The sequence below is a fragment of the Cervus elaphus genome, chromosome 18, assembly GCF_910594005.1.
Source record: "Cervus elaphus chromosome 18, mCerEla1.1, whole genome shotgun sequence".
Taxonomy (NCBI): Eukaryota; Metazoa; Chordata; class Mammalia; order Artiodactyla; family Cervidae; genus Cervus; species Cervus elaphus.
The window spans coordinates 115958647-115980172 of NC_057832.1; the positions used below are offsets into that span (position 1 = coordinate 115958647).

General features: G+C 36.4%; 1 protein-coding gene across 1 annotated transcript in view; it reads left to right on the forward strand.

Annotated features, from left to right (window-relative positions):
* CNTNAP2 (contactin associated protein 2) overlaps nt 1-21526 on the forward strand; it is a 2205784-nt gene that overhangs the window by 1228483 nt on the left and 955775 nt on the right. Inside the window, exon 11 of the mRNA XM_043872451.1 lies at nt 16105-16276. Coding sequence (XP_043728386.1) covers nt 16105-16276 — 172 coding nt within the window. The remainder of the gene's footprint in view (nt 1-16104; nt 16277-21526) is intronic.

Genomic DNA, 21526 nt, shown 5'->3' on the forward strand with positions numbered 1-21526 from the left:
GACCCCATTGACTGTAGCCCACCAGGCTCCTCTGTCCATGAGATTTTTCCAGGCAAGAATACTGGCATGGGTAGTCATTCCCTCCTCTAGGGAATCTTCTCGATTCAGGGGTCGAACCTGGGTCTCCTGCATTACCGGTGGATTCTTTACTGACTGAGCCACCAAGGAAAAAATTTACATGCATTCAGTTCATAATTTGTGTGTATTCAGTCAATTCTCAAAATGATACTATAAAGTAGATACTATTATTTTCTCTCTTTTAGAGAGGAAATACCATGAGGCACAATTTTTAAGTAATTTAGTGAAACGTAAATTGGGCAAACTAGCATAAGCAATATCAAGCTCAGACACTCTCACTCTGAAGCCTACATCACTTCACATATTGATACCAATGCCAATATTATATAAGGTATCAATGTTTTTGGATTATATCACTAAGGTTGGTATATTAATATCATCATAGACACACCAGGTTTTTTAAACTTGTATTCACCTTGCTTATCATTTTCATTTCCTTTACTCTCAACTTTTCTTGGTTCCTTTGTTTCTGATATGCTTCTTAGTCATAGTTTATTGTTAGATTAAAAAAAATCCAATGGCACATCTGTCTTTTCAATATGCAGTTCAGTGTTATTAAAATCTATTTTCATTATTACTATACTTGTGTATATTTCTACCATCTTCTTTTGCTTTTGGTCCTACTTTTTCTATGTTCTGTTTTTTCTCTCATTTTTCCTTCCTTTGGCTCCATCAGTATTTTTTAAAAATATTTATCTCCCCCACCACTAAATGCAACGTTTATACATACACACACATACACACACACACACATATATATCTTATATACCTATATATATATTCCATATTTCCTATTTTAGGAATTATCTTTATAATTTTAAGTGACTATTTTAAAAAATCAAAAGTAACTTAACATCTTGATCTTTCTCCTGAAAGAAACATGATATTAATTGGGCTGTCATAATAGGATACCACAGGCTGGGTGGCTTAAGCAACAAAAGTTTATTTTCTCCTAGTTCTGGAGGCTGGAATTCCAAGATCAGGGTGCCAAGGTTGGCTTCTAGTGAGGACTGTCTTCACAGCTTGCAGATGGCTGACTTCTTACCACATCTTCACATGGCTTTTCCTCTGGGCACATGGGAGAGATACATCTCTGGGTCTGGTGCTCTTCTCATAAGGACACCAGCCCTATGGGATTGGGGCCCACCCTCATGACCTCATTTAACCTTAATTATCTCCTAAAGTCCCCATCTCCAAAAGCAGTTGCATTGGAGGCTGGGGCTTTAGCATATAAATTGGTGGAGGGGAATAAAATTCAGTCCACGACACTTTAGCATAAATATGATTATCTCCTTCCATCCTGTATTCTACTTTTGTCCTACAATTTAGTTCTACCTCTTTTTGAACTTCAATAGTATCATTTTTATAATTTTATGTTTATGTCATTATTGTATTTTCAGGTTTTGTCTTCTTTGTCAGCTTTTTCTCTGACTGTGCCTTCCTGTTCTCCTCTTTCTGGATGTGTGTTCTTTTCAACACACATTCTTTAGTTTTAACGTTGGTAACCTGCTTCAATTTTGTTTCTATGAAAATGTCTTAATTTCCTTCTTTCTTGTGTGATAGTTTAGCTTGATGCCCAATTCTAGATTTGAATTTTATTTCCTTTAGGCATTTTCAATATCTTACTCTACTGCATTCTACCTTTTGTTTCTCCTTGTTAAAAAGTTTCCTGTCTGCTTTAATATTGTTTCTTAGGAGTCATCTCTCTTCTCTCTTGATATTTTTATGTTCCTTGGTGATTTGCTCTTACATTTTTCTGTGTAAGACTGATGTTTTTTCTGATTGCATAAACTATCATTTTGTTAATAGTAATTGAATTTGCTTCTATTTTCACATAAGATCCATCAGTCTATCCCTTCTTTGTCACATCTTAATTCATGAAATTAAAAAATGCTTGATCCTTGGAAGGAAACTATGACAAAGCCAGACAATATGTTAAAAGGCAGAGACATCACTTTGTTGACAAATGTCCATATAAAAACTGATTTCTTAAAAATATTTTGTTTGGGAATTATTGTTCTCCCTGAATCTAAATTTTTAGTCAGTTCTGGAAAATTTTTAGACATTCTGTCTTTGAATTCCTTCTCCATAATTCTCTCTTTTCTCTCTTTCTGAAATGTTAATCAAATAAATGTTAGACCTCATTTCATCCTCCACATGTTAATATTTGTATTTAACATTTTTAATCACTTTTTCTTCTATACTAGATGTTCAGTCTATCTTTCAATTCACAAATACACTCTATAGTTTTATCTCATCTGCCTAACATAACTGATGAAGTTTTTAATTTCAGTAATGAATTTTTTTTCTTAGAGGAAGTATTTGATTACTTATCAAATATGACTGGTTCTATTTAATATTAACTCACTTTTTCTTATATATTTTGTTCCACCTTTTATTTCTTTAAGTGATTTTTGAATGCTTTGCCATATTCTTAATCCTAAAATTTATCTGAAATCCATAGCTGTCAAATTTTTCTCTGTGGTGTTTCTTCTGAATCATTTTCATTATGCATGTTTTCTACTATTTTATGTTAATATGCATAGATTATTTATTTAAATTGCTCTGGCTTTTATCTTCAGGAATCCTGTGATTCCAGGGTCAGTCCTGAGAGGATTCATGCTTCCTTCAAAATATAACAATTGAGAACTACGTTTTGTATTTTAATTTCTTGGCTTGGGGGTTATACCCTCTAGCCATTGTGAATTTGAAAGTCATAATTTTGTTGAGCAAACCTGTGGCTTATGAATTCTCAGAAAGTAGTTTCTTTTCTGTAGGTCAGTAGAAGAGAGACAAATATCCTTGTCACATTTCTTTGCTGACTAGTGAATTTTTCTCCACTATCTGCTTCCACTGAGATTTTAGCATTTTTAGCCTTTATGTTCTAGTGTTTCTGGCAAGGGGAGGGGTGTTGTTATTCCTTGCACAAGTCCAACACTTGATTTCTAATTCTGCTTGGCCTTTAAAATCTAAACCTTTGCATTACAAAGATTAGCAAATACCTTCTGAATACTAATAGCCCAGCATCATCTGGCACCCTGCAGTTTAAAGTGAGTTGGTTTTTTTTGACCCCCTCTAAAAGCTTCTCCTACCTTATTGGATACATACAGCTATAATTTAAAAGGATGTGCGTTACATTTCATCTGGCATTTCTATGTGTTTTGAACTGAAAAAGTTTCAGGCTCCTCACATTACCATATCATAGGAAATGGAATTACCTATTTTTTATTTCTATCTCTTTCCTAAATATTCTATAATATGTTATTCTTATATGTTAAATGTTGTTAAATAAATTATCTCATAGCAGAGAGTTTGTGTTATGATAAAAAAAAAAAAAAAAACATTGAGATGTGGTAAAAAAAAATTTGCAAATGAAGTTATATGGAACAAGTCTTTCTTTTTATATAACTTATAATAGATAGTGTCAGCATTTTGAGGAGAATTATCACTTTGGGAGAGTATTAAGTTAGTGAAATTTGAAGCATTCTGAAAGTATTTTTCCTTAAGACTCTAATGTCAGACTTCACTGATGAACATGGAAGCATTCTCACAACTGAAGAAAAGCATCATTATTGTACAGAGTACAGAAGGTTGAAGTCTCAAACAATCACATCACCAGTAATAACATCATCATTACCAACAACAATTGTAACAACAAAGCAGAAGGGAAGAGGGAGGAAAAGGATGGATTATGGACTCCTATTTTCAGCCAAGTACCCTTCTAAGCACCAAAGCTAGAGTAGACTGAAAAATGTTTTCAGTTAAATTCCAGAACATTAAATATATTCATATTAGGAGCACGCCAAAGCCAAGTAGAAATTATATTTGATTCCTTAGTATGTTGGACTATACATATTATTGTAATGTGGATAGTTGTGACTCTAGTTTATATTCCTATTTTCCTTTTTCCCAGGCAAAAATACTGATAAGCAAAAACAGAGTCTTCCTCCTTCAAAATATTAAAAACTGTGTAGACTTTCAAAGTAGGACTATTTAATAAGAGTGAGGAGAATCTAATTCTAATTTTCTTTAGTGAATAAAACAAGTCTCTCAAATATTAAAATATTTTTAAATGTGAGAAATTGCCATGTTACTTAATCAAAGCCGTGCACTTAACAGGCTCCTAATGATAATGGGAGAGCTGCAGTTCAGTTCAGTTCAGTTGCTCAGTCGTGTCTGACTCTGAGACACCATGGACTGTAGCATGCCAGGCTTCCCTGTGCATCACCAAGTCCCTGAGATGGACTCATATCCATCCAGTTGGTAATGCCATCCAACCATCTTATTCTCTGTTGTCTCCTTTTCCTCCTACCGTCAATCTTTCTCAGCATCAGGGTCTTTGCCACTGAGTCAGTCAGTTCTTCACATCAGGTGGTCAAAGTATTGGAGTTTCAGCTTCAACATCAGTCCTTCCAATGAATATTCAGGACTGATTTCCTTTAGGATTGACTGGTTTGATCTCCTTGCAGCCCAAGGGACTCTGAAGAGTCTTCTTCAACACCACAGTTCAAAAGCATCAATTCTTTGACATTCAGCTTTTTTTTTTATATTTCAACTCTCACATCCATACATGACTACTGGAAAAATTATAGCTTTGACTAGACAGACCTTTGTGGCGAAGTAATGTCTCTGCTATTTAATGTGCTATCTAGGTTGGTCATAGCTTTTCTTCCAAGGAGCAAGCATCTTTTAATTTCATGGCTGCAATCACCATCAGCAGTTATTTGGAACCCAAGGAAATAAACTCTGTCACTGTTTCAATTGTTTCCCCAATTATCTGCCATGAAGTAATGGGACTGGATGCCATGATCTTAGGTTTCTAAATGTTGAGTTTTAAGCCAACTTTTTCACTCTTTTCTTTCAGTTTCATCAAGAAACTCTTTAGTTCTTCTTTACTTTCCACTACAAGGGTGGTATCATCTGCATATCTGAGGTTATAGATATTTCTCCTGGCAATCTTGATTCCAGCTGTGCTTCATCCAGCCCGGCATTTCACATGATGTACTCTGCATATAAGTTAAATAACCAGGGTGACAATATACAGCCGTAACATACTCCTTTCCCAATTTGGAACCAGTCTGTTGTTCCATGTCTGGCTCTAACTGTTGCTTCTTGACCTGCATACGGATTTTTCACGGTTATTTTACTTTAGTAAAATGTAGATGTGTATTACAACACAGTGTTGTACACCCTAAATATATACAATTTAATTAAAACAATACATTAAACAAAAGGTAAGTGACCTCCTCAAGGCATAACTGTGTAACTAATACATGCAGGATCGGGTTGGCAATCAGTTCTGCTGTTCTGAAGCCCATGCTCCTGACCACTAAGATCATATTTTCAAAGTATTGTATAATTCCATAGAAATCAGCAAACAACCTGCACAGAAGAATCAAGAAGGCAATATTATTTTCTTTTGTGAATATATGAATATTCTTGTCTATTTTATATGTTACATACACTAACGGTATGGTCATACAGAATTAAAGTTACCAACTACAAAGTCTTTTATTTTGCATTTTGCACTCTCTATGTATGAATACACAACTAAGTTTTTTTTTTTTTTTTAAATCACTTAACATTTAAAAAAAGACACAAGGGACTTCCTTGGTGGTCCAGTGACTGAGACTCCATGCTCCTACTGCTGGTGGCCTGGGGTCTATCCCAGGTCAGGAAGCTGGATCCCACATGCTTCAAACTAAGAGTTCACAGGCTGCAACGAAGATCCAGCACAGCCAAATAAATACATTAAATAAATATTAAAAAGACATAAAACAGTTATATTATTCAGTTTGGTAATTATGCTCTTATTTTTATGATGGCCCCAGGGCAGAAATGGCTTTTTAAATCATATTGTACAATTTGATTTGCAAATTGCTAACCATCCCAATTTGTCCGGATAGCTAGTGTGTTTCTCTGATTTCCTCTTGTTTTCCTATGTTCTTGTAATTTCCTTCATGATTATTAAAAGACACTCTGAAATATGTCCACTATCTTCTAAATTTAAGCTAATTTGGTATAAATGCATTTTATATTTGTTATAAGTATTATATGAGAATAGGAGGGGAGACTCATAGATAATTTTATTTGAAAAATTTTGATCCTCCTGAGCCAATAAAGTTTTGATACAGTGTTTTCTAATATATTGATACTAATGTTTATCTAGTTTTAATATTCTAATATGTACATATTTTAAATTAATCTACCTATAATTTCATAATAAATTATATGAAATTAATTTTAATTACAGAAAATCAAACTAATACATACTATTTTAAAAATAATTAAGATTTTATTTTCATAATATATGACAACATATTTTATACATCACTGTAAATACACTTTGCACTTGGAAAACCAGAATATTAGAGGGAAAGAAAGACCTTGAAAATTATTTTAAAATCTTGCTCATTCATTTTATCAAGTAAAGACTCCTAATCAGGTTGTGGCTTCCCTTGTGGCTCAGATGATAAAAAATCTGCCTGCAATGCAGGAGATGCAGGTTTGATCACTGGGTTGGGAAGATCCCTTGGAGAAGGGAATGGCTACCCACTCCAGTATTTTTGTCAGGAGAATCCCATGAACAGAGGAGCCTGATGAGCTACAGTGCACACAGTTGCAAAGAGTCAGACGTGACTGAGCAACTGAGCACACAGTCAGGTTGTAACATGATCAGATTAATATTTTTAACACAGAACACTCAAGTTTCATGTTGGAGATGGATTGGAAGTAGGTGGTAGAGAAGGTGTAATGGTCTAGGCTTGGATGGTCTGGAAGAGGCTGAGGATTATTTAAAAGGTGGAGCTGACACAGTGTGATTGTGCATTCAGGGAGTGAGGCTGGAGGTTCCACGGATTACTCTTGGTTGTTTAGTATGTGCAGCTTTTTAGATGAGGTCGTTGAAGTTGACTTTTTGAGTGACTGTTGGTATAGAGACAATGACAATGGCTAATACCACCTGGGATCAAGAACAGTGTATCTTGAGTTTTGAACATGTGTGAGACATTAGAATGAAGAAGTCCAAGAACTTCTGGAAACATTAGTCCTGAGCTCAAAGGAAAGACCTCTGATGGAGATATCATTGGAGACCTATTCATATAGTAGGTAGTTTAGAAATGAGTTTCACTTCAGTTCAGTTCAGTCACAGTTCAATTCAGTTGTATCTGATTGTTTGTGACCCCATGAGGTGCAGCATGCCAGGCCTCCCTGTCCAACACCAACTCCCGGAGCCTACCCAAATTCATGTCCATTGAGTCGGTGATGCCATCCAACCATCTCATCCTCTGTTGTCCCCTTCTCCTCCTGCTTTCAATCTTTCCCAGCATCAGGGTCTTTTCAAATAAGTCAGCTCTTCACATCAGGTGGCCAAAGTATTGGAGTTTCAGCTTCAATATCAGTTCTACCAATGAACACCCCAGACTGATCTCTTTTAGGATGGACTGGTTGGATCTCCTTGTAGTACAAATGACTCTCAAGAGTCTTCGACACCACAGTTCAAAAGCATCAATTCTTCGGTGCTCAACCCTGTTTCTAGTCCAACTCTCACCTCCACACATGACCACTGGAAAAACCATAGCATTGACCAGACGGACCTTTGTTTGGAAACTAATGTCTCTGATTTTTAATATGCTGTCTAGGTTGGTCATAACTTTCCTTCCAAGGAGTAAGCATCTTTTATTTTCATGGCTGCAATCACCATCTGCAGTGATTTTGGAGCCCCAAAAATAAAGTCTCTCACTGTTTCCATTGTTTCCTCATCTATTTGCCATGAATTTATGGGACCAGATACCATGATCTTAGTTTTCTGAATGTTGAGCTTTAAGCCAACTTTTTCACTCTCCTCTTTCACTTTCATCAAGAGGCTTTTCAGTTCCTCTTCACTTTCTGCCATAAGGGTGGTGTCATCTGCATATCTGAGGGTATTGATATCTCTCCCAGCAATCTTGATTCCAACTTGTGCTTCTTCCAGCCCAGCGTTTCTCATGATGTACTCTGCATATAAGTTAAATAAGCAGGGTGACAATATACAGCCTTGACGTGCTCCTTTTCCTATTTGGAGCCAGTCTGTTGCTCCATGTCCAGTTCTAACTGTTGCTTCCTGACCTGCATACAGGTTTCTCAAGAGGCAGGTCAGGTGGTCTGGTATTCCCATCTCTGTCAGAATTTTCCACAGTTTATTGTGATCCACACAGTCAAAGCCTTTGGCATAGTCAATAAAGCAGAAATAGATGTTTTTTCTGAAACTCTCTTGCTTTTTCAATGATCCAGTGGATGTTGGCAATTTGATCTCTGGTTCCTGTGCTTTTTGTAAAACCTGCTTGAACATCTGGAAGTTCCCTGTTCATGTATTGCTAGCTTGGAGAATTTTGAGCATTACTTTACTAGCATGTAAGATGAGTGCAGTTGTGCGGTAGTTTGAGCATTCTTTGGCATTTCCTTTCTTTGGGTTTGGGTTTGCTATTGTTGTGGAGAGAGACTCAAGAAAATGGACACAGCTCAGGACACACTTTGGTGAAGTACTACCTTTACCTTTACCCCAGGAAGAAGGTAAGAAATCAGTAAATGAAATTGAAATATTGCTAGAAAACCTGGGGCAGTATAATATTCTGTTAGCCAAGGAAAGAGATGAAATGGTCAAGGAGAGAAAATGGTCTTCTCAAGCTCTTCTGATACTTGAATTTTACACACTCATTTGAATAGGTGGTAACATTTTTCACACAGTTATACTTGTGTTTCTGAAATCCTGAAATCTATCTTCCTAATGAGATTTTAACATTCTTGAAGATAAAAATTATATATCTATAGATCACTGATAAATACAAAAACAATTGAAATAATAAACTAAGTTATTTGGAATAACAGAAATGGTGATGATGATGATTATCTCTGTTAGGTCTTTTGATATATACTTTGGGCATTTTCTGGGCTTCCCTAGTGACTCAGATGGTAAAAGAATCTACCTACAATGCAGGAAACCTATGTCTGATTCTTGAGTCGGGGAAGATCCCCTAGAGAAGGGAATGGCTATCACACCAGTATTCTTGCCTGGAGAATCCCATGGACAAAGGAGCTTGGTGGGCTACATTCCATGGAATCACAAAGAGTCAGACATGACTGAGCAACTCACACACACACACACACACACACACACACACACACACACACGGGCATTTTCTAAGCCCTTACTTTGTAGTTATGTTCTTACTAATTCTTAACCTCCTGTGCTAGAGCATTCTACATTTTCCTATTCTATGGATAAAAAAAAGAAACAGAGCATTTAGTTAATTTACTCAAGGGGAAAAACTTGATAAATGCAAAATTCTTAATATTATATCTACTACTTATCTATTACAAATAAACAGTAGATAAACAGAAAGCAATAAATATAAATGACACACTAAATTTGAAAAAGCCAACAGATTATATTAAATAATTTATATAATTAAAATTAACTCATAAACATTACCTCCAGAGATGTTAGCCTTTCACTCGTGTGCCACTGTTTCATAATGGAATGCTAGGATCGCTGTGCTTTTCGCTCTCCCATGTGTTGGGTTCTATCTTTTTATTAATTTTTAAAATTAGTTTTTATTGGAGTGTGGTTGCTTTACAGTGTTGCATTAGTTTCTACTGCATGGCTAAGTGAGTCAGCTCTACATGTACATACATCCGTTGTGGCCGCCACGGTGCCTTAAGTTGAGTTGCCCGTTCTATACAGTGTGTCCTCATTAGTTATCTGTTTCATACGTAGTATGAGTAATAGTGGTCTCTTTGAACAATGAGATTTGTTATCCATACTCATTTCTCCAGTTTCCCATTGACCCAAATGGTAAACCTAAGTCAAGCCCTGTCTTTTGTAATTTGGATTCTGTGATCTTTGATATTGTTACTCATTCCTTCACTTCCTGGATACCACTCCTTGGTTTTTCTTTTGCCTCTTTCTTGGTTTTCTTCACTAGTTTGTCTTCCTGCTTCTCCCCATGATATGTAGATGATTTTTTAGATTCCAGCCTTGACTTTCTTTGCTTAGCACACTATACAATTTCTTTATGCAATCTCCTCCACCTCCATTACATAGTGACTGAAAAAAAAATCATTTCCAAATTCTGATCCCTCTCCCGATGTCCAGATATTAATATCAACCTCTGGATTGAATATTTTATCTTTGATATCACAGTGATACTTCAGACTTGAAAAGGCTAGCTTTGAACTCATCAGAACCACCCACCATTTCTCCTCCCCTTTCATCCCACTCCTTAAAGACCAGATGCTTTTCCTGCATCTTCTTTTTCATAAAGGCAAAAGCATCCATCTAGCTGCTCACCCAGAAATCTGTCAGTCTAGTCATCTTTCTCTGTGCAGGGCTCGTATCCAGGAGATCAGTCAGTTCTGTCATATCTTCCTGTGAAATATTTTTCACTCATTCCCTCTACATCAGCTTTATTGACATACTTTAAAGAATTTGAAATTTGTCCAATGATTTGTCCCGTCATTCTTTTGTAAAACAACACTCACCCCCAGTTTCTCTCTGCCAGCTTATTCTGATAAGATAAGATAAGCTTATTCTTATCTGTACCAGTAGAAAAATAACATAATACAAATTATTTCTGTGCTCAAAATTCTTCAACGATTTTTTGTTCTTTCAAAAGACAATAGTTGAGCCTCTAATATGTAAAAGATCTAGGAGTTTACATCCCAGTACAAAGAGTGAAAACAATAAGCAAACATATGGTATGCAATGTGGTGATGAGTTATGAAAAAATAAATCAGATAAGGAGATGAGAGTCTCAAAGGCATGGGAGAATGTTATTTAACTGGTGATCAGAGAAGGCCTCTCTGATAAGGTGACTGAAAGTCTTGAAGAGTCTTGAAGGAAGTGAAAATTCAAGGTTAGATATCACCTCATTCCAGGATAAAAATTCAAACCTATTCACTCACTTGATCATTCACCTAACAAGTATAGAAGGATCCATAAAGTCTGAAAATGGAGATTATATTATGTTATAAAGTGGAGCTTTAATCTGTTGAAAAATAATTTATTTCATCGAGACACTTTGCATCTTCATTGTCTCCCATGTATCCCATAGCTTGTTTTAATATAAGTAGGTTGGTAATTTTTATCATATGTGGGGTTTTCTCAACAAATACTTTTTTAAATTCATAGAGAAATAAGACAATACAATTGATGTCATGAAACTATTACACTAAAGAGGGAAAAGACACATTCAGAATCACACACACATAAGTAAATAAACCAATCCAGATAAATACAAATTATGACAGATTCTATGGCAAGAAATAAGTTGCTGAGGAACTTGAATGAGAAAATGGATAGAATAACTTTAATTACCATGGTTTTTGAAGCGGTCACCTCTCAGAAGGTGATATTTGAACTGACCTGAATCATAAGTCAGCCATGAAAAATGCAGAGAAGGAAATTCCACATAGGAAGGGCTTGGTTTTTCTGAAGCACAGACAAGAGAATGGGATGGCTGAAGCTTAGTGAGCAAGAATAGACAGCTTTTTTTTTTTTTGAATTATAGTTGTATTAGTTTCCAGTGTACATCAGAGTGATTCAGATTTGTTTCAGGAGGTTAAGAATAGACATCTTTTAGCATTTAATTAGAGCACTAACAAAGTAGACACTCATTGCTTCTGGGTGTAATCCTTCTGCAGATCATCTTCAGTGGATGGTAGCAACGACCTGTATGTTGACCATATATACAATTCCATCTAGACTTATTTCTATATCTATCTGTATATACTGAAAACCACAAGTGCACACTGTAAATTCCAATGTAAACCCACAGGATCCATTCACGGTCTCCCACCTTTCATTTGTGCCCTCCTTCCCTGCCAATGTGAGCCTGGCTCCCGCTGTCTTCAGCATGTTGATTTGCTGGCTCCGTCAGTCTCTGTTGGAGTCAGCCTCCTGGCCATGGCAGGTGGGCGTGTGTTTGGCTGGCTGCAGACGTTAGCTACCACTGGGCTCACTCCTGGCTCACTCTGACACACTGCTTGTTTGGCCCCAGCCTCCACCAGCGTGAATTATTTAGGAAGGCTTGGTACACAGGAGAGATTAGTAGAAATTTTGCACAATATTCCAAGATTATACTGAAAGGGCACTAAATGGTTTTGAGCATCTTTACAGCATTTCACTAGCCTTTCTCAACCTCCTAAACATACCTACTTTAAAATAAGTATAAATAGAGACATCTTGTGTTGTGGGTACTTTCAGACATGTAAAATACTCAACCTTGATGCCTATTGTTTGCTTTTTTGTTCCATCAAGTTAATGTTATAATTTACTACTTAAATTGGCATTTTAATGTCAAAACAAATAACAGCCTATTTTTCACTAATGTATATCTGAGTTAAAATTTTAAAACTGTGAAAATGCACATGTTTGTTTTGTCAATGAGAATAGCAAAATGTTGGGCCTCAAATCAGGTATAAAGTTTTTATATGCTAAGTCTTAAAATGGACATTTCAAACATACCAGTAAGGTAACGTAATTGACCAGTTCACTGATAGATGCAATTGAGGATGACATGGTTAAAATTCACTGTGGGTGTTACAACATACTGTCAGATCATAGAACCCAGTAACGACAACCAATATATGAACATTACATTTTTTGTTTCAAATCCATAGATGTAGTAAATTTAAGCTCTAAGCTGAAACATAAAAGAGTTTACTCTCTTACTGTATATAATTTTTATAATAACAGCAAATTTTAATTGAGTTTGACCCTCTATCCATTTTATATCTATTCATTTCTGACCCTCAGTATCCCAGATGCAATTTTTTTTTTCTCCAAACAACCCTGCTATTAATCTACTATGTTAAATTCTGAACTTTAGGGTAGGGTAGTCATTGAAAGAATCACAGACACGATTGCATTAGCAGTTTTTACTGAAATTATATTTGACATAAAGGGAACAAATACAGAAAATAAATAATATGCTGTCCTTCATTTCAAGGAGCGGGGAGTGGGTTAGGATATCAGGAATTTCCAGTATCAGAGACAGCATCTTTAATCCATTGCCAACTATAAGGGAGTGGTCCATATTCTACTAGTACAGTTCTCTTAAAAAGTTATAGGATACCTATAAATGTAGCTAAGCTTTACTCCATTAAACAAAAACCTTATCCACACTTTCATAAAGATAAGTGATTTTTTTGTTTGTTTGTTTTGTTTTTTTACACTGGGCTTCTGCTGATATGCTGAGGGGAAAATGTCCTTAAGATTATTTTTAGAATCTTCATTGTTTAAATCAGGGACTCCATAAGACACACCACTAAGCTAGCTACCTAGAGGTTCTTTTGTCTGAATGAATTGTTCTTGGAAGCATTGTCTAATATATTTTGGAGGTCTTAATATGGATTTTATAGTCACACCTCATTATTATCTTTAGATCATGTTTTCCTGGTAGTTGAAATTTGCCTTGAAGAGATTTCTTAATTTTTGCATTGTTCAACATCTGGAGAGACTGAAGTTTAAGAAAATATTTTATTTTCAAATCCATTAAGACCTGGCTTCCTCATATTTAACAGATTTTCTCTCTTCTTTTCCCCTTTTGCTATAAACAGTAAGAAGGTGCCAGAATGCTATGCACAGAAATATCCTCAGCTAGATTGTAAAGCTCATTAAGCGCAGTGTTTTCCTGTCAGTGTTATCACAGTGCTGCTGAACTTCCAATGCAACGTAGTAAGGATTCAGTTTTCTTCCACTTCTGATAACACTGTTTCCTCACCTTTCTTTCAGCCATTACTCATAACCTCTTCAAGAGCCATAAGTCTTCATGGCTATATTTTAATGGACATGTAGAAGTTTGTACTATAAATATTTTCTCCTAGAATGTATCTCACGTAGGAAAATGAAAGGACTTGATAGCTTCAAACTCCAAAATGCACCAGGAGTAAGCAACATTGTTATGAGTAACTGATGAAGTCTTGTTTTATGAACTTAAATATACCCAGTCCATAGTGATCTTGTGTATTACACAGCTGCCTTGCTTCAGAGAAGGTCTTGTTCTCACAATAGATCTACCCATTTTGGAATATTTCAGAGCAAGTGTGGATATTTAGAGACTTCCAAGTGTTCAAAAAGCAGAATCAAGTGATCATTTTGTTAAGAATAGTCAATAAAGTTACAGCTGGATGTTTTCTCTCTGCTAAGTTTAGACATTAAACCCCATTCAATTTTATCTTGATTAGACAGATTGAAAATCATATGTATACATACAATTAGTCTAAATAGACAACTTAGCTAAGATCAGCAATTGTCTTAGGGGATTAAGTCAGTGCAAATGGGCGGAAAAAGTGACTCAGAAAAGAAAGAAGGAAAAAAGAATACCATATGTTTGACATTGAAATAGAGCCTTATATTTATTTTTTAACTCAAGAAATTTACTTAAGTATAACCTTATTTTTACATAGTACTGTGTTGATAGAAAATGATTGTGTACACTTCTGTGATTAATCCTTAAAGAGGAATTAATTGATTATCATTAGGTTTTAATTATGTAAACCATTATTAAAGGGATATTTCTTTTGCTTTAAAACACTGTTACTAGTCAAACAAAATAGGACATTTTAAAAATCACTTAATGGGCAACTTCTGAAAAAGTTTTTTATTGAAAATTTCCTTTTATCCAATTAATGGCACATCTTAATACCAGAGTTGCTCAGTCGTGTCTCTTTGTGATCCCATGGACTATACAGTGTCTCTGCCTGCAATGTGGGACACCTGGGTTTGATCCCTGGGCTGGGAAGATCCCCGGGAGAAGGGAGAAGCTACCCACTCCAGTATTCTGGCCTGGAAAATTCCATGGACTGGAGAATTCCATGGGGTTTCAAGGAGCTGAACATGATTTAGCAACTTTCACTTCATTTGATACCAACCTACTTTGTATAAATTGTTTCTGGGTTTTTTTTTTTTTTTGCTGTAAATATAATATTAGATGGAAAAGATTATCAGTAACTTGAGGTTTTTAAGCAGAAAAATACTACCATTTAAATTTGCTCTAGTAGGTGAATTTTGTATGGGGACAATATGAAAAGTAGTTTTGGGGGACTTTGTGGAGATATTTAATGGGATCAAGAAGATTTATTCCATATGGCCCACAGGTTTTTTATGCATGACATGTATTATGATTTTTTTCTATTGAAAAGGCATAAAGGCAATTGATTTGTGGTGCTATTTTAAAGTTACTTTGCAATAAAGTTTTGAAAAAGTTTCTTATCTCAACCTTGGCATATGCATGTTCTACTCCATAATAGAACCAGTAATTTCTAATCCTAATAGAAATTTTCTCTTCTTGCCTTGTTATTCATCCTTTTAAAATTTTAGTTTTACTTCTTATCACTTTTGCTCCATATATCATATTAGGTACCTTACCTGAGATGGATATTCAGAGCTGGGTGGACTGACCCTTATGCCTAAATTTATCTTTTTATGTTTCTTTGCATTTTATAAATTGAGAAATTATTTGTAATGTAAATGTCTCTTTGGATTGAGTTAGATATTAATCCATAAAAGAAATCCACCTTAGTTGATAATAGTAAGTTTTAACTTCTTGACATCTGAATAAAGTGCCCCTAAGAAATTAAGAAAATAGAAATAAATATTGAAGATATAAAAGAAAGATGGTTGGATAGTTGGGAAAGGTCTATAATTGTACATCCTGATCTCTGAAGACAGAATCAGATGAAGAAGTATAGCAATGAACAGAGGGACAGAGAGATCTGACAGGGTGAAAAAGATGTCAAAAGAGAAAATATGAAGGATGCTGGACCCTAGAGACAAACATTCACCTAGGTTCAACCCTTACACCTTTCCCTGAAATAATACCATTTTCTCAAAAGAATTCATTCTTCCACATTGAATACAACATGAGTAGGATCAACAAAACACAGCAGTTGGATGCGATGGTGTGGTCAGGGAAAACCACCCAGAGGAATTTTAGTGAAGCATGCCGCACACAGAACTGAACATTCCCATTTTTTTCTCTCTCACAGGTTATCTGAACCAGATGAATAACTCAAGTCACTCTGTCCTTCAGCCTTCATTCCAAGGATGCATGCAGCTCATTCAAGTGGATGATCAACTTGTAAATTTATCCGAAGTGGCGCAAAGGAAGCCTGGAAGTTTTGCGAATGTCAGCATTGACATGTGTGCCATCATAGATAGGTAAGTGGTCTGTCATCCTACCTCAAATTGCCAAACTTTCAAAATTCATGTTTTTTTTGTAGGACAAGCTAAGCTCCGAAACGCACAACCCTATATGGGGCAAGGTGGCAGAAGTCATTGGCCATGCCTGTGGTATATGTTTGTGATATTAGAAGTGATGTTTATATTAGGGCATGGTTATATATGACAATCTATGATGTCATATTAATCCATTCAACCCTCCTTGGTGAATGTGATCATTTTGCACATAGTTTTGCAAGTAACAGCTGGAAACGGAATTCAGTTTATTTTTAAATAAACTGTGCATATAAACTATGCCCACAGCAGAAACGTCCCCCTGCTCTTTGTCTTGGTCATGACTCATCTGCAGTGTATGATCCCATCTAAAGCCCCCTCTTAGAGGAAAAGAAATGTTGAAAATTATTGGCAGGCAATATGGGGATTTACTGAAGTAGGCAATTTAATGTAGTTGAGTCTGCTTACAAAGTAGACATAGTAAAATATTACAAAATCTCATCCTTATAAGTTTTTGCAAATCTTGGGGGGAAACTTTTTATAAAAACTTAGCTGACCTCTTACGTGGTGGAAAGATACAACTTTTATATGAAATATTATGGCAGCATTACATATACTACCGTAACATACTTCTAAGAAGTTCCTTTTATTCCAACATGAAAATATTTCATTTTGAGATGTACTTCCCACAAAAAACTACATCTAACTATGGGTTGAATTTAACCTGGTGGATTTAGTTGATGGTCTATCCTATTTTCACATCTTTTATGAGAGGATTATTTTATTCTGAATTTTTTTTAAATTAATTTTATATTTTGAAAATTAAAGTTCCATAAGTCTCAGTCTGTCCCCAATAAAATATAGACCTTAAGTCTCTACTAAACTTATTTCATTTAATATGAGATCCTTGGGGAAGTCATGTAGAGACATATAATGAATCTTAATATATAAAATCACCTATTATGAAATAAGCTTGCTTTCATATAATCTTAATAAAGTAGTATTCATGTGAATGATAAATTAGAGTTTACGATGTCTGTAGAATGTAACTTTTTAAAGCTTTAATATGTTTATAATAAGGCATAGCATAGTGCTTTTTTATTGCATTTATGCAAATATAGGTACTTATAGCTTAAACAGTTTATACTTAAACAGGGCAACAAACAATTTTAATAAAAATATACTCCTAATTTTTGAACCATCAATAATGTATTAGTTGTTATTTCTGCCTAAAGCAAGTGGTGGTGATAATCACAAAAACTGAGAAATGCATGTTCTAAGAACATATATTCTGATATTCTCTGTGTATTCATAAATTTTAATAGTGGTTTTCCATACAGGAGGATTTTCCCTCTTAGTAATAGACGGTGTATGAGTCACTTTACCACCTTGTTCATTTTCTATGTCAGTAACTTTAATGACACAATAACCTCTGTCAGTAATACCCAAGTTAGTTCATCTAGCTTTTGTAAACTGGCTAGGTTTTATGGTGATGCTGTAATCGCACTCCAAACAGCATGTTTTCTGGGAATTGTGTAAATTGTTTGCTACTAAGGAAGTGTGGGTGAAGTGTTGAGATTTCACTGTTGTATACCCATGGCAATATTAGAAGTTAAAATGTCTCCAAAAGAATGAATGAGATTTTGGTAAATGAACCAGGCCCTCCTGGTAAGGAGAAGAACACAAGAGACAATGTGGAGTGGGGATGCAAATTTCAGTTTTAGGCAGGTACAGAAATATATCTACAAAGTGTTCTTTTGCCAAGCTGGCATAATGCCATTGTCTGTGTTGCTGAGCGCTCTGTAGCTGACAGAACAAGGAATACATCTTTCTTATCCTGCAGGGTGCTAACCCGGAAGAGTGCCCATGCAGAAGTAATCACCTCTGATGCATCCCAAGTTTCCTAAATCCACTATTGAATACCTTCTCTGCTTGTCTTATTTTTTGAGGGCATTGACTTCTTTTTTTTTTTTTTTTCTTTTTAGGTATAATTGCCCTAAATCATTATATTATAACTTCACATGTACAACATATATAGTGAAATGTTTGTTACCAGGGCAGTGATTTCTGTATATTAATTCACAGTGTATGAAATAGCAGGTTCATTTATTCACCTAAAATGTGCACAGTTCTGTCTTAATCTGTGAAGTGTTGTATTTTTGCATGTAGAATTCAGAACTAGATTCACCTTATTCAAACCATTGAGGCGCTCATTGATGAGCTCACCCTTAATCTGTCTTTGCATATGCGAGTACCAGGGCCGTTACCCAGTCTCCACACAGCTGTGACCCATCCATGACTCCTTGATGATACATCTCTGGCTCATCTCTAGTTTGGTCTGATGCCCTTACTAACTGAAACTTCGCAACTGCCATTCTACCATTTTATTTTCAGACTACCTAAATTCTCCTTAAGCAGCCCTATACTGGCTCTTTCTTACTTTTATCCTTTCAGATTTCAGCTTGATTGATTTGAGAGCTATTTTTGAAAAAAAAATTTAAAAAGGGGAAATTGAAAACATAGGATAAAAAATAGAAATCACAAGTGTGATTTTTATTAAATGTTTAGAGATTATAGAAGCAGCTGCATTGATTTTATGAGTAGAACTTAGGAAAATAGTTTGGGAAGATGATTCTTAAAGAGTTTTGCTGTGGGTGATACTGAAATATTCTATGGTTTGAACTTTTTTGGGGGAGGGGAGTGGCTTTACATGCACCTTGTTTTGTTTATATGTTTGCTTTCTGAACATGACATTGAATCAGGGAGAGAGCAAGCATGCCAAGCTACAGAATTATGTGTTTAGTAGGATGTCCTGAGTGCATCTATGGTGCCAGGCACTGTTCTAGGCACTTAGGGTAAATCATTGACCAAAACAAAGATCCTTGCACTTGTGAATCTTGCATTCTGGGCGAAGGGGAGGAAGCAAAGATGTGATAAATAAATATTATAGTAAGTTAGTAGGAATATGTGCTATTTATTAAAAAGAAAAAAGAAAAAAGTTGGGCTAATCAAAGAGGGCTGACATTTTAAAGAGATTGGTGTTGGATTGTAGTTTAAATAGGTTGGTTAATGTTAGCTTCATTCATGAGTTCAAGACCTGAAAGAAGTATGCATGTATACTCAGTCATTCTGTCGTTTCCGACTCTTTGCAACCCCATAGACTATAGCCTGCCAGGCTCTCTGTCCATGGAATTTTCCAGGTGAGAATATTGGAGTGGGTTACCATTTTCTACTCCAGGGGATCTTCCTGACCCAGGGATCAAACCCAGGTCTCTTGTGCCTCCTGTTTGCCTGTTTAAAAACACTGTTTACCTGTTTGTGGGAGACCCGGATTCAATCCCTGGGTCAGGAAGATCCCCTGAAGAAGGAAGTGGCAACCCACTCTAGTACTTTTGCCTGGAAAATCCCATGGACAAAGGAGCCTGGTAGGCTACAGTCAGTGGGGTTGCAAAGAGTTGGGCACGACTGAGAGACTTCACTTTCTACCTGTTTACCAGATGGATTGTTTACCACTGCACCACTTGGGAAGCCCAAAAATGGTAAGAGAATTCACCAATTTGGGGAAAAACCATTACAGGCAGAGAGGCTAGTCAATGAAACAAGGCTGCCTGGCATCATCTAGGATCAGCAAGGGGCTTGGGTGGCAGGTTTGGAAGGACGAACAGCAGCTCCCCAGAAGAGGCCAAGACAATCATAGAAGTCAGGTCCTGGAGACCTATAGGTAACTGTAAGGATTTGGCTTCTATTCTGAGAGAAGTAGGGAGGCATTGCAGGTTTCTGAGTAGAGCAGCGGCATAATTTAGTTTAAAGTTCTGAAGGCTAACTCTTGTCTGTGGGAAGAGGAAAGGTAGAAGCTGGGGACCAGTTATAGTAATCCAGGTGAGAGATGCTGTGTCCTGAGACCAGGGTACTAGCACAAGAGGTAGTGTGATGTGGTCAGTTCTGAGTAGACTGAGAAGGTAGAGTCAATAGGATTTTTTAATGGATTAGATTCCAGCCATGAGGAGAAGAGTAGACATAACGATAAACCAAATGATTTGGTAACAGCAACTGGAAGGAAGGAGTTACCATGTCCTCTGATGAGAAGGCTGGTGGTAGAGAAGATTAGTCATGGGGCTGAAGAAAAAATCAGGAATTCAGTGCTGGGCATGAGTTGAAAGGTCTGTTGACATCTAGGTGGACGTTTCAAGAAAGTAGTTGGATACACATATCTCATAAGCACACAACTGCTGATTAAGCAATGAGATGTTGTGTCTGATAAGATCATCACGTTTATCTATTGAAGACCTCTGGTTTCATCAGCTGTATTTCATAAAGAGCTGTAGAACTGGAATGGGAGAGGGTAAGTAGTGGACAAGAAACCTCTTCCAACACCAGAAGCCTATAACTTTACCCTTTGAGTGAGACCCTGCTCTTAAGGAAGAGGACTTCATGAAACCATCAGTTGCCAGAGTGTATCTCGCAGATAATCTTGCTTCTCTTTGCATGAGTACCATCTTTCATCTGCTCCTAGTGCCCTCACATTTTTCCTTCTTTGTGGCAAACATCTTGAGGCACCAGACTCAACTCTTGTCCTCCACCTACTTCCCTTTATCCTCTTTATGGGTGTGAAAATCCGAGCAACAAAAGCCTCCAGAAGCATCCCTATTAAAGTTAGGTTTATGCACTTTCTCCTGCAAGGGAGAACCAAAAGAGAACCAAGGGGGCATGTCAGAGTGACGTGGAGGAGTAGAAGGAAGTGAGGAAAGGGGTTTGGGGGTCTGAGTAAGTCCTAGGAGGGTCCCGGCAGGTATCGGCCATCATTTTTAAACTAGAAGAGTTGCTCCACCATAAGGTGGAATTTGTGAATCCCTGTAGAGCTTGTATTTGTTTATCTATGATTCTAATTCAGGACACATGGAGTGAAGAAGCTGGTGTGAAAATATTTTGAGCTGAAGTAGGTGGTGTTCATGACTGGTTGGGCAAAATTTTTGTTTTGTGAGTGGCGGTAAAGTCTGTTTTGCTAGCTGTGACTTCTGTATCAAACCTAAGATCACCCTCGTAGGTTAGCTGCCAGAGAGATTTTCCTTGTCATCCACAGCAGAGATGTGTCACAGTCCTAGCTAATGACAGGTAAGCAGAAGTCAGATAAAGTGTTCTGAGAAAGCCTTTGTTTTTCTGATACAGAGGTTCCCCGCCCCCCTCCTCCATTGTCCTTGTTCAAGTGTAGATACCATGCCTGGAGCTGTATGATCA